This window comes from Strix uralensis, chromosome 17 (genome assembly GCF_047716275.1).
Source record: "Strix uralensis isolate ZFMK-TIS-50842 chromosome 17, bStrUra1, whole genome shotgun sequence".
Taxonomy (NCBI): Eukaryota; Metazoa; Chordata; class Aves; order Strigiformes; family Strigidae; genus Strix; species Strix uralensis.
Genome location: NC_133988.1, coordinates 6276251 through 6290905, shown reverse-complemented (window position 1 = coordinate 6290905; position 14655 = coordinate 6276251). Strand labels below are relative to the sequence as shown.

The 14655-nt window shown below is 40.1% G+C and overlaps 1 protein-coding gene across 1 annotated transcript; it reads right to left on the bottom strand.

The window, feature by feature from the left end:
* Positions 1–73: 73 nt before the first annotated feature.
* On the bottom strand, positions 74–14513 carry LOC141951223 (serotransferrin-2-like). The gene is made up of 17 exons (XM_074887189.1): positions 14458–14513; positions 11865–12028; positions 10637–10736; positions 9409–9585; positions 8763–8925; positions 8593–8657; positions 7757–7914; positions 6480–6666; positions 6162–6310; positions 5848–5938; positions 5468–5536; positions 4991–5173; positions 4553–4709; positions 3722–3804; positions 2290–2474; positions 1714–1900; positions 74–706 (listed from the first exon to the last, which is right to left on the bottom strand). Exons 1-17 carry the CDS (start codon positions 14507–14509, stop codon positions 579–581), a joined length of 2298 nt encoding a protein of 765 aa, XP_074743290.1. The 5' UTR covers positions 14510–14513; the 3' UTR covers positions 74–578.
* Between the last annotated feature and the right edge of the window lie 142 nt (positions 14514–14655).

The following is a 14655-nucleotide window of genomic DNA, read 5'->3' as shown; positions in this document are numbered from 1 at the left end:
CTTCATCCACTAACAGTAAAACATTAATACATGATACATTCTGTTCAAAACACTTCATATCATGTTCAGGCAGTTTCTGCTTGTAAAACCAATGCTGTTTAATTGATAAATCATCTTTCAACACTTCACAGAATCATAGATTCAAAGTGCCAAAGTACTATAAAGTAATGGTTGAAGGTTTTGACAAGGATGAATATCCATTGCTTTCCTTCACCTTAAGGTTGCAAGCATCCAGTTCTGCTGGCTACTAGATGCCTTAATACATTAATTTGTGAGATAAAAATATTTTGATTTACTAGTATAAATCCTTGGTTAAAAAAGGAAATACATTCTTCCCAGTTAAAAGCAGAAAAGACTACCGATTCTGATAGCAATTATATATACAACCTATAGCATATATGTGTATTCAGCAAGGCCTACCTAGCCGCAACCAAAATCATGGATATAAGAGGACAATGCTGCAACTACCAAAATGTCAGCTGATACTTTTTTTTTTTGGCATGGAAACAGTTTATAAGACAAGCAAGGCAAACTGCTACCAACTAACCTGTGACACTCATGACAGTCTGTATTTTAGCTCATGGTATTGGCCCTGCTATTTCCACAAAAATGCTGATTTCTCCATAGTAGTTGTACAGAACTGCTGATCCTAGTTCTGTGCTGTGGGTTATGCAGACTGGCCCGTGCTGTTCCACATGATGCCATGCTCCAAACAAGAAAGGTGTGACATATAAGTAGTATTACATTATCATAAACATAAAATCTGCTTTTTTTTAAAAAAAAAAAAAAAAAGACAGACGAGAGTATTCAGCATACATTTCTAGAGGTGACTGTCTCCTTGCTGATTGGTTTGGATGGGTTGGACTTGCATACTTCCTTGTTTTCAACATTGGTGGTGATGTATGTGTCGTGGAAAGCCTCTATTAGCTGTCATTTGATGAGGATGCACAGATATCCTGTTTGCAGAAGTCTAAGATGCCTACAAACCAGTAAGAAAGTATACACTTAAATATGCTTTCAGCTTTAAAAATAACAAATTCTTCAGGTACTATTCACTAAAACAGTAGAATAGAGGTAAAATTCCCTTTCTGAATTGCAGTTCTTTAACAACTTGGACTCTTCATTTACTTCAATCTGAATTTTCAGATCCCAAAACAGCTTGACCCTGGCTCATAGACAGTTTTAGTGATAGCTAAATGCATACTTCATACAGCTTTCTGTGGAAAATAATGAAAAAGCTATCCCTTAAGTTTATAAAGGTTTTGATCTTGAGTTCTATAGTGCGCTCTTTTTAAAAAGGAAATTATTTAACTTATTTTGAGGTTAATTCAAGAATTAAATACAAAATTTCTTATCTTTGGCATAAGTTTGGCATATCCAAATGAATACAACATTCCCTTTCCCCAGAACTAATATTTGGAATTGAAGGGGAAAATCTCAGAGTGGGAATAAACCAGTCCTATTTCAATAACCTCATATTTGTTCTGAGATATATTGTTTATTCTCTTCCTGCAGAGCTCCAGTTTCAGTGCTTTTGGATAGGAGTTCTAAGAGGCTCTAAAGGAGCTCCAAACACAGTACTCCTTGGAAAATTGTTGCTAACAGGATTATGTAGAAGGTACTTCTCCTTTCAGTCTAAACAACAGGGCAATAGCTATGCACAGAAGGCTTCCTGCTTTGCATTTTTCTCTAACTCAAAGAACTTGATGTTACCTGCAGGTGTGCAATTAAACACTGATTCTGCCAGCTGAAAGAAAGACACTCCAAGAATCTCCTGATAGCTCATGTGACTTGCATGAACAAGGTACTGAGTAGTATCTTTGAAAAGCAGATCGCTTCCACCATACTTCCACGACTGGAAAAGGTGGAACTCAGAATCCAGTTTGCTTCCCAGAGATTCCTAAACAGAAAATAAATAAGTTTCACAGCTTGGATCATAAATAGAAAGGTTAAGCTGGTGACCCTCAGTTTTATAGAAACATCTAGCAGAAAAAAGGTTCTCCTTTCACTTAGCACTGTCCTTATTCATACAAAAAGATGCAGTTGTGCAGCAGCTTATTTCTCAGCAAAAGTATGACCACTACAGAATGGCAGCTGGTGCCAAAATGCCCCTTTAGAGAATCCAACTAATTATTTCTCAATCTCCTACGCACATTCTTAATTCTTTCATATTGGACCTGAAGGCACTTTACGTACTTAGTATATAAAGCTTTTGATCTTGAAAGGGTTTTTAGCAGTCGTACATAACAAGTGATAACACGCTAGCTTTTTCCCTGTTACCTGTCTTACCTGGGATTTCATTAGAAAGTCATAGATTTTGGTGACAGTGACTGGTCGAGTCATGACGGTGCTGGGGGAAATCGGGCCAAGGTTACAGCCTGCCCATTCTGTGACTGCAGCACGTGTTCCGTCCGGACACAAGAGTTCAAAGTCAAGAGGGGTGTAACCTTTTGCCCAACCAGAGCTGTCCAAATCTGAAAAGAAGATGAAGTGAAAACAAATCCTTTTAAAAAATGAAAGCAGAAGACACGGTGAATCTCATGCAAAATGTTAAAAATTGAGAGGAAGAAGTTTAGTTAATATGTTCAAAACAAATGCAGCATGCTATGTCAGCATTTATTAGGAATGCATAAGAAGCAGGGTAGTGTTTTCACTGAGAAAACAGTCAGTGAACTTAAACTGCACCTATCAACTAAAAACTAGTAATATCAAGGCATGCAAACAGCTTATCATGCCTCATTTTCATCTGTAATCAGACTGCTTTCTGAAAACAATTCAGCCTGCATGTCCTTTGCTCCCGCAAACCAATTGCTTATTGCTTCATGAATTCCTCTGCGTTTCCAAGCTCTTATACCTCCACTTGATTTTAGAGGTTCCTCTCTTAGAAAAGTCTCTTCTGTCAGTGAAATTGCCTAAATTAGAATTTCAGTGTGCTTTATCAGGCTGAACAAAATAGGGGTTCCCTTTCTCTTCAACTCTATGAAAAGGCAGCATATTTTGGCTGTTACAGCAGTAGGTATAATTTAAGAGACTGAGGAGATTTAAGCTACTGTACCCAAAACCATTTTCATCACCAAAATCCAATTGCTAGACTGTTGCAAAGATCAGTATTTCCCAGGGGAAATTAAACATTTCACAGTGTACTAACAATGTTGTTTCAGAAAGTGTGAAAGGCAAAACAATTTGTAGTACTTTTACCTATTAAACTATTTGGACTGCTTATTCCATAAATGCCTGTGAAACAACATGAGGAAGCTGTCGTGTCATGAAGAAGCCATAGAACATCTCCCAGCACAAGCAGCCCACAGCATCGCCCTTATCTGCTATTTTTATTCTTGAAACTCTGATTAAAAACAACGGGTACATGCACTATGGCTGCCTATGGGAGAAGGTCTGGTGGGAAGTCACTTGCTTTTTAAAGCTGTGAGCTTTCCAAAAATTAGTGCAGTCTCCAAGGATGATTACCCCCCCAGCACACACATTGGTCTTTGCACTCAGTGCAATTCCTCTTTCCTCTCCAAAACTGAACAGTATCTCAATTTTGAGCTTGACTGGAACACCTACATGCGGGAAGGTTCTTGCAGTTTTCCAGTCACAAACACAACTTCATGGACCTAGATTAAACCTGTAAGAGCTGATCCTCGAGAGTGATGGTCACTGTGTAGGAAGTAACTGACACTAATGAACATTCTCAAAGGAAAAGAGAATATCTGCATCTCACTCTCTATGTTCTGGAGTAGGTTAGAGTGTTCCAGGAAAGCTACATCTCCGAAGCTTCTTCCACTGGGATTGCCAACTAGGCACCTAGTGCAGGAAAAAAACCAAGAAGGTATCAGACACAGCCACTACAGGATGGCTGACATTTGGATGGTCATCTGAAGCTAAAACAGGAGTAGCTGGAAGTATCCCTCTTGTCTGTAATTACTTGGTTGTTATATGGAACAAGTTAGTGATGTCAGTATAGATCTCAGTGGACAGTGTTCATGTATTTGATAAGACAATCCCTTTCATCTCTTAAAGCAGCTCTCAAGTCAAAGCTGTGGCACAATGTCCATGCAGACTCACCTGTGCCTAGCCAGGAAAGAGAATGTAATTCAACTAAATGCATTATGTATATATATTTTATAAGAGTGCTTTCACCTTGTTGAAGACAGAGGCAGTATTCTTCTCTGCCTGTCTTCAGCTATTTTTTTTAGTATCTCCAGTCTATTTAATTACCTCCTGTACCCTACACTGCTTCTTACCACATCACCTCTGCTCTCTGACCTTCTAACTACCTTCATCCCTTCCCTTTAATGAGTCCGTATCAATACTCTAAGCCTTATATATTTGGGAACATTGTCTTGCTCTGGAAAGGGTTTCATAACTGGTTTAAATCATCAATCAGGTGAACATCCCATAGCAACTGCAACAAAAACAAAACACATGCTAGCAAAAGTTTATACAGACAGTTGCTTAACAAAAAAACCCAAATTCCAAAGAAAACCATCAGCAAAGTAATAAACCAATTCTGGCTATTGCTCTGCATTTCTGACTCTGACAAAAAGCTTACCTGAGTGCTCCCATATTGCCATAGTAACGTTCGTTGTGACTTGCAGCACATCTGCTAGATACTCGAGCCCCTTCCACCTCACTGTCTCCAACGCACACCTTGCACAGGTTTCCATCTGCTCCTGGCATGCACCCCTTCCAAAAGTAATTCTGATAAACTGAGTAAAGAAAACCGAGGTGAGATTAAGGTAAAGTATTTCAAAGCCTCTTCACACATAGGAAAAGACAGGCATGGAATTCCATCCTAATAGCTATCAAGAAGAGGGCTAGCGTCAAGAATTGCTCATAGTCAGGTAGGAGGAAGAGCTGCTTCAGTACCCTCTGAGACAGCAATCATCACTTGCTGGTCAAATCCTCATGGGCCCATCCATTTTACTCCCAAATTCGGGACTTCAGATCTCCATGGCCTAGTCAACAGATAACCCAGAGCAGCCCTTACCAGAGTCAATGTCACAGTTCTCAGTATCATTCTCCAGAGCTCCCACTGTGTATCTAGAAAGAAGTAACCATCCTCCAGGACTATACAGGTGACTGTGGCAGGATCGCCTTCCCCTGAGGTTATGGATGTTAATCTGTTTGGCGTTTTTCTTAGCTAGGGCAACAGCATAAACAGGTGGCAGTGCTGTAAAACAATGACAACAACCAGTTATACCAAGGCAATTAAGTATTCCAGAGAGGTACAGCCCCCTCTTCCCTCCCTCATCCTGTCATGATATGTTCAGTTACAGTACAGGATCTGCACTCTTTGCTTAGCCACAAAGCTCTTGTCCTAGCTGCCAGGCATTATCTATAAAGCTCCTACTGAACATGCACAGCAAGTTCTTTCCCAAACAAATGCAAATACATTCCTACATAAATCCTGGAGGCAATCTCAGGAAAATCTAAATCTTTTGCCTTCTCAAAGTTGTCCTGTTACCTTTGCGCTTAACATGAATTAGTTTCCCTGTTTCTTCCAAGCTCTCAGCAGCCGGGGCACAATCCCTCCCTGGAGAGGAGAGACAATGGTTAAGGATCCTGCAACTGCTGTCATTCCTATTACATGGCAGCACCCCATCAAAAGCCTCGCAATCCTCTTGATCCAGGTCAGCATCTCTGTCCCTTTTACAGAAGAGATATAACAAACAGCCAGACCAAATGCTAGAGCAAATCAGTGGAAGAGCTGGGAAGAGTATTTGGACATATATATTGATTCCTCCTTCTATCACAAAACACCAAAAACTGTGGAAATTTAACTACATTCTTCAACGGTACTTTTTTGATTCCCTCCCTTCTTGCTAAGGTCACGTGAGAACTTACCATAACATTCTACAGCCACAGGCACCAATCCACACCTCCCTGCAATGTAGACGTGTGTTGCATCCAGGGTGACTGCATCAGCCTCACTACTCTGCCAACAGCATTATAGAAGATAACAAAAACAGGATTCGCATTAATTGTGTAACCAAGCAGCTGTACTTTCCCACTGGTTGGAAATTCCCCTGCATAAATTTGCTCTCATTCCCACTGGTTCCTCTAGTGTACAAGCTGGTTTTCCTCTTGTTCAGCTCAGACAAGGACATACACACCCTCTGTGGTCTTACCATATACTCTGACCAGAGGGAGTCTCCTACCTTGATCATTTCAATGCATTTGGTCATGGAAGTTGCTTGGACACAGACCAATGGGTCGGATTTGATGCTCAGTGCCCACTCCTCACATTTGCGAAGCTCAGCATCACTGATGCAGCACCAGCGCACAACACTGTTGTCCAAAGAGCTCCCTGAAATTGGAAGGAAGGAGCACAGTGAGATCATGTCACCTATGTGCCAATCTGTTCTTTGTAAGGGGACATTTAGGTCTATGCACTTGCGCCTGGCAGGGAGGAATTACATAGAAAGAGAACTTTTTCTTCCCTTTGCTTACCTACAGTCCTCTAAATGGCTCCTCACCTTCGTGGCCTAGTCCCTTAAGGAGAGCTACATAATCCAGACCAAGGACATAGGCAATCTCTAGCTGCTCCTCAAGAAGCTGCAGGTGCTGAGTGGCATCCCGGAACAGCAGGTTCTTTCCCCCAAAGGGCGCTGAAGTGAAGAGTTCAAACCTGGCTCTTTCCTTTCCTTTTCGCCCAAAGAGGCGCTAGGACAAGAACAACACTTTTAATGGCAATAAATCTGCTCATCCTTCTAGTAATAGGCAGCCTCATCCTTCCCTCCCTTCATATCAATGGTTTGTAACATAACACTCAGGGTTCCATCACACTGGGACAAAGCCCACAGGCACTGCAGTGAGTGGATGGTTCCAGTCCTTAAAAGCATTATAAGATTCACTTTTTTGAAGATTTTTTACCTATCTTAGTTATTCCAATTTACTGGGCTCTGCTCAATGTCTCCTACCCTGGAAAGGCAACTGAGGGAGTATAGCTGAGTGAGAACCACTTGTGATAAAGATCAGCACAGTATAGGGGTACAGGATATCTTGTGCTTTATGATTGGGAAATACCATGTGCAAAGTACCTCTGTTCAGCCTGATGATACTGGAAGAGAAGCAAGCACTGAGAAGTGTACTAGGAACACTGCTGCACAGCCACTGCTATGTATGGGGGAACACAGCTGAGGTATGTGTTCATAAGTGCACAGACAAAGGCACAGGAAGATCTCTCAGTAGAGATTTGTACAACTGCTATCTACCAGAGTCCACGGGACAGCACAACCCAGCCCACTGGGTTGAATTATTCACTGGCTACTGGACTATTTTAAGGGCCAGATGGCTTCATAGATTCTTTAAATTTGCATTTAAATATGCATTTCCAGTTCAGCTTAAAATAGAGTCCTGGATGTCAAGGTAACAGATACTATTTATAAGTTGAGAAAAAGAGAGGAACAAAGGTGAACGCTGCCTGAACTTATGCGTCTCCCTCAGCTACATAAGAATTCATGTAAGTTCCAGGGCAGGATGAACATCATCAGCCATTTTCCAGCTTGGGTGTTATGGCATCTTCCCCTTCTTTATTTACTTATTCCCAACCTTCCACAGAGGAACACTTTAGAGAAAAGTAGAACCTTCTTCCAGAAGCCAATGCAGGATCCTTGCCCAGAACAACCAATTTTTAGTGCTTTGTTCACACTAACTATAAATTTCTCAAGAAAAAAGGCAAACTGGGTGGTAATATCCAAAGATGGAATTAAAACCTGTGTCTGGAGATACACAATTTACAATGTCCACTCACTTGGACCATGTTAAGAAATTTGTTGGTGATCTTCTGGAAGTTGTGGCGGGTGACGATGCCACGGCCAGGTCCCTTGCCCAAGTTACAGGTGCTGTATTCAGCCAGCTCAGCTGTAGTCCCATCAGGACATAAGAGTTCATATTCCTGTTGTTCTGACTCTGAAACAAGAGGACACTCATGAATCTATGAAGTGAGACATGACTTGGCAGCAGGCAGAGATGGAAGGTAAAACATTTTTCGGAGAAGGTTGCTCAAAAGATTATGCAGGCAGCACAGTGTAGCAAGCACACTTGAGAAAGTTGTCTTTGATATATTCTTCTCTTAACAAAGAGAGGGATCTCAGCCAGAGGTATTCCAAAATACTCTTTAAGTTGTACCCCTGTAAATATGTTTGTTTAAAAATACTTACCTGCAAATACTACTGCTAACCACCTTCAAAAACATCAGTACAGAGCTTGACTGAGTTTAAAAATACAAAACAGGTGTACAGGAACTGCACGTTCTAGCACCTCAATACACTGAATTTTAAAAGGAATCTTGTAACTCAGGCAATGCAAATACTGACAGCTACCTCAGAGACTTTAGGCTCGAGAAATCACCTGTATAAAAACATCTGTCTGCTCCCATTCTAAATCTCCTGTGAGCAATTATTGCTCACTTAGTCTTTCCTCTTCTGTTTCCTTCTGACTTGCATAGAGAGACAAGAAATAACACTGAACTGCTTGCAGGGATTGAATTTTCCCTGGAAACAACAAAAATATAGGCATATCCCCCAAACTCCTATGCAGGAAAGGGCATAGCCAGAGGTTAAAAGGAATCTGAGTTTCTAGGATTACCTGTGGCACCCATAATTGTTAAATGATCTAAAAAGGCAACATCTGCCACTCCATTCTTCAAGCACCTGCAGGAAGACAAATGCCAGCCTATTAACATGTCACTTGGCTTTTCCTCCCTTGAAAGTTCTTTTTCCCCCAGGTGAATTCAGTACCAGTGTCACAGAGCTCACCTGAAGGCTCCCTCAGAGTCATAGAAGGGTTCGTTACCACTTGTCTCACAGAAGTGGTTCTTGTCTCTGACATAGGATTTTTGTCCTTGGCAGAGAGCACACAGTCGAGGAGCAGCAACACCAACCCCAGGGATGCAACTTGCATTGAAATACTCACTGATTACTGCAGGGTGGGGGGGGGGAAGAAAGAAAAAAAGTCAAATGGGAAAAAATGGAAGAAGGAAAAGGGGCCAAACATATCGTTAACATAACTAGGACTGTGGTGCTTAAAAAAAAAAAAAAAAAAAAGATAAATCAGCAAATGTGGTTTCATTGTCTAATTGTCAAATTTGAAACATTTGCTGGAAAGAGAGTGATCAAATTTCACTTGTTTAAAACCATCTTTGTGCTGGTTAGATATTGAAAAGAATTGTTCCCTGTTGCATACAAAACAAAAGATTTCCTCTTTTGGTAACAATTCTGCTGCTTTGAGGTCACTAGAAAAGTTCTGACAAGAGCTAAGAGCCAGTAGCAAAAACACTCCAGGAGGATATCTCAATCGCAAAGCCCTTCAGCTTCCACACAGCTCTGTTCATCCTACATCTGCTTGCATTTCACTCACTTTTGCTGAGGGCAGAGACACAGCCCTACGGCTCTTATCACCCACCTTGGCTCAGAGGCTGCGCCTCATCCCAGGAAAGATCATTTCTTGCAAGGAGAAAGCCAAGTGGAATATTCCAGCCTGATGTCCATCTGGCTCCATTGTGGCAGCTGCGTGCACCTCGTAGCCTCTGGATATCCAGAGTTCCTCGTCTGGCAATGGCCACAGCAAACATGCAATTTCCTGCAATAGCACAAAATATGTAACAGAAATAACTAAATCCCTATTCTACCGCTTCCATCTGTGTACTGCTTCTGTGAACATGGCTAAGGAAAAAAACCTCTTAGGTGCATGAAAAATAGGCACTTATGCTTTACTATATACTGGCTACATGGCACCTTGTCAGACTGAGTGATGCAAGTGATGTGCAAAGCAAGAATGTAAAAATCTGGTGGAAGAGGCTTACAGGATCATCCAGCTCCGTCATGCAATGCAATTGCTGCTTAAGAATTTTCAACGTTTGTATCACACTGTTTAGGTATTGTAATGGAAAGAACTCCTATGCCATATCCTCAGAACATACTTTCCACCTGAAACATATCAATTCCACTAGGATTTCATGGTTCTTCAGCCAAAACAAAATTCACCTCTGTTCCCATTCTGTCCCTTATTAGTCTCTTCCTACATTTATCTGCTAATTTGGCTTCCTTCTCAGATTCCTGTCCCACAAGTATTTTCTACTGTATGCTTGATTTTGGCTCAGATTTATTTATTCTTGCCTTATAAATCATTCATTGCACAGACTGTTCAGGTCTTCCAGGAATGAAGAGGAATCTTACCATAACAAGATTCTTCACCTTATATTTGTGTCTCTTTAGGGTGAGAAGGAGAGAATTAATTAATGAGAGAAGTTAATCTCTTAAAGAACTGCTAGTAAATATTCAGTTACACTAGCAAAGAGCATGGTATAAGAATTGACACCGATAGGATAAAGCCCTTCTTGCAGGCTGTAGAACTCCAGTACACTTGTGCTGCAGGTAGCAGTAGATACAGACAATTTGTCATAGTGACATTACCACAGGCAGAAAGGCTACTAGATACAAAGTACCACTGGTATTTTATTCATCATCACTTAAGTATTTTAGAAACAGTTGTTAGTCACCTCCATACTCTTATGAAGTTGATGAAAACATACAGACTTTTTGTCAAGAATTCTTGAGCTGTGCCTTTCACTGCACAGCAATTTATTAGCCAAATCAGAAGTACAGTTTATTCTTTTGCTTTATGAACGTACCTTGATCATAGATCTCCTTTGCCACCACTGTCAAACCATAGAGCTTTACAGCAGAGTAAACATCTCCAGCATCCAAGGAGGCAGCATCTGCTTTATTCACCTTAAAAACAACAGCAAAACCCTCAAAATAAATGTGCTTACAGGGAAACAAACAGAGCAGCTTCAAGAACAGAGTTTCTGCCTGAGAAGTAGTAACCAGTGATTTTTACAAGCATTTGCTTTGTTTTTAAATGAATCCCTGCTACTAAGCATGGTGAAACGTTACCAATGAAGGCTGAGTTACATTCAAAAAATACCAGTTCTTTTCCAGTAGCATCCTTTCTCACCTCTTTTTTGGGTCTTGCATTCCAAAAACTCAATTCTGATGCCGACTGAAGAGAAAAGGCAACCCCCATTTCCTCCTACTGCTCCCCCAAGACCCCAAATCCTTCTCAGAGTTCTCCTGGCTATAATCTTTCCATAACCCAGAAAGTGGAACTGAAATTTATTAACAAGGGTTGCAGGACTGAATGAAAACACAAAATAAATTATTCCCTGAACCAACAAGAAAGGTTTTCTTTGTTTTGTTTTCCAGGTCAGATTTGGACTCCATTGAAGGCAGCTGGGACTGAATGAAAATGGAAACTGAAATTCTCTATTCCAATCAAGTTTTAGGTATGTTAATGAAATTATTACACGGCAAATGCTTATCTTCCTTTTTCATGGGTGATTTTTTTTCAAATCATATAGCATTATGACAATTTCATTTCAGAAATGGACAACTATAAGAGCTTACACTTACAAAAGGTTTGATATCTAATTTTATTCAAATTAAATATATGAAAAAAGGCTTTGCTCCTTACTTCAGAAAAGACTGACTAGGGGCTAAAACTAGCAGGGAAGAAAGGGAAGAGAAAATATTCATTATAGTCAGAGTAGGACCAAAACCCACGAGCAAGGGGAATGCTCTGAGCAAGTTTTAACTTAGCAGTTTGGTTTTGTCCATTTATTTTCAAGCAGCTTTTTACTTATTTCCTGGAGATTGAAAGAACATTAGCTGGGGTAAAATAGTACATCTAGTAGAATGCTCACGGGGTTTAATTCTTGCCTCTCAAGGTACTATGTGTTGTCATATATGCAATACCATCACTTCGGTATCATTTTATTCTCCCATGGATTCTGTTTACCAGTTAGCTCTTCAAAAGAGGATTGGACTCAAAATCGGTTTTAAAAATCTCTGTGAACTCACCCTGATTTTATCAATGCAGTCATATGTATTGTGGGCTCTGATGCAAGAAATCCTAGCGAACGAATTGACAGTAGCAAGGGGAAGCACAGCCATAAGTGCTTTGGACAGTTCAGCACACTTTCTCTGTTCTAGGTCAGAAAGGGTGCACCATCGGAATTTCTTCCCTGTAGGATCAAAAAGAAGTCAAGATTTGTAGGATTTAGTGAAAAAAACCTCTCAGTTTAACCTCCCTTTTCCATAAGGTCTTATTTTACTTTTTTTAACCTCATAAGTAAATTGATTCTGCTCACTCACACTCACATACCCACATACTTACAGGCCCCCAAGAGATGAGCCCAAGCAGCCTGACCAAGATCACTTTTACCCAACGTGGAGGACAATGAATGTTTGCTGTTGAATCTTTACTATGTCGCTTTGCTTCCTCTTCACTGACAGCAACAAACTTGCTTTTAGGTAGATTTTTCAAGAACCAACCATTCTTATGCATGATCTTTTGCCTCAGAATCTTCCTTGCTTCATCCTCCATGAATTTTAGGCAAGGTTGCCACCCAAAATGAGGAAACAAAGGCAAGGACATCCTTAGGCTATGGTCAGAAGGGGAATGGCACTTAGAGCATAGGATAACCTTGCTACCATCTCCCTGTTATCAGGCTGCAGTTTTTCTCCTAACAAATCAATTGTGATGTGACCTTAGCAGAGCACAGACCTTCTAATTTTGATGAAACAATGCATTCCCCAGGGTTTATCGGGTTTATTGCTGTTAATTGTGTCCTTGGTTATCAATACAGGCCATTCTTTTAACCTTTGATCTGCTCTTTCCTCTGGTGCTTTCACACACACATATTCCCGTGCAGAATTTATCCATACCAATCTTAATATTTCTGTTACAAAGTTCTAGAAACTCAGAATTAAGCCTGCAAAAGAACAAGAAATATGGAGGGAAGATGTTGATAGGGGATCGAGTTGTTTTAGCTTTGTTGAATTTAGTCTTTAGAGAGGGGATTGTTGTTTTTTAAACAGACAATAACTCATATTCCAAGTCCCAGGTGTCTCACAGCACTGAGTTACATGCTTTGTTAGAATAGTAGTTCCTTCCCATCTTCTTTCCAGACAAACACTACTTGATTTTAAATAATAAGACCCACATCAGAGATCCACCGTCAGAAAACCTTAGATCAGAGGAGAAGTGTGAAAATTTTAAGTTGGAAGAAAATAATAATTAAATGGTACTTTATAATAGAGTAAGCCAAACCCTTCAGTTCAGGAGGTGAGGATCTGGGACTATTTGAAATTATGATGGCAATTCTGTGACTCGGACCCTCTTCTGTTTTTAAACAATGTACTATCTATTTCTTCAGCAATTACAAGTAACTTGCTGGATTTCCCTCAAGATGGAGGGGTTTCTCTTCCATGAAAACACCCACTATGAAAGACAGAAACTAGGGACGATCTGCTTATTGACAATGAAGAATCATGTACTATGTTGAAGAGAGTATTGAATAAACATTAACAACAAAATCCTCAAAATCCTACTTCTTTCAAGCAAGAAGTTAGTAAGAATTATCTTCATTTCCGATTGCCAAACAAAGAGATTAAATAACCTGCACAGGAACACTGTGCAGAACTGAACTATTCAGTTGTCAGGTCTTTTTCCAGCAGAAAACTAGGTAACCAACTAAAAAAAGCCCCAGAACAGTGTCAGCAGAAAGAAGAGGTTAGGAGGATGCAATTAGAAGTGGAGGAGACGGTGAAACCTCCTTTTCCAGCAGGAGTCGGGGTTTACTTGGTTTAAACCGACTATAAAGCTACATCTTAAGGGAGTTCAGACATGTCAACAAAATTTCCTCTTTTGCTTTAGGCTCCAGTTATTCCATCTTGGATGTACTATGACTTATTTTATATTCTTCCTAATAAATGCCTTGTACTCTGAAATATATCATCATATGCACCTCAAGAAGCCACTGTACATTTAAGGAGAAAAGAAGTGTTTATTATATATAAAACCAGCATGCAGTTATGTAACTCGAGAGAATCTTATACCATGTAATGAAAACCAGGACTGAATGCACAGAAAACACTACACCATCTCTAACATTGTCATTTCCAGACGTTTGAGCATTTGGCTGTCTGGTGATCTATTAATATTAAACAAAAATATTGCCTGGAATAAATAATGCTTACAATTAAAACACTGAAGTTTTATTTCTTTGAGCATAGCATCAGACATTAGTACTCCACTTGTTTTGATGTTAATGCAGCACACTTCCAAAAAGAACCCATTGTGGTTTTAGAGGGGAACAGCTTGAAATACACTGATTCATTTTGACAGCATTAATGAGTACACAGATCTCAACTATTCAAAGGAAACAAACTTTCACTGAATTACTAAGAAACATCAAGCTGCTTCAAAACTAACAGGGTCACCATCTGTCAATGATCAAACACGAAAAATACAGGCAAATGGAAATCACAGGCACAGTTCTAGTTGCAACTTTTTGCAGAAGAAAACAAACCCAAAGCATATATTAGAGTTTGTATCCTGGTAACCCATCCAGAGGTCACCTTTCTCTTTCCCTCTCTGCATCAGCCTTACCTGAAGACAGCAAAGTGAAGATGATTAGGACAATTAAAATCATTGTCTTCATGATTACAGCAGTTCAGCAAGGATCCTCTCTCTACCCTGACGCTCTGCCTTCTCATACCAGGAATTCCACAGTGATGACCAAAGCTTCTGGAAGATAACAAAGGGGGTTTAGGCATCAACAAGGATAAACCAAGATTTAAGAAAAAA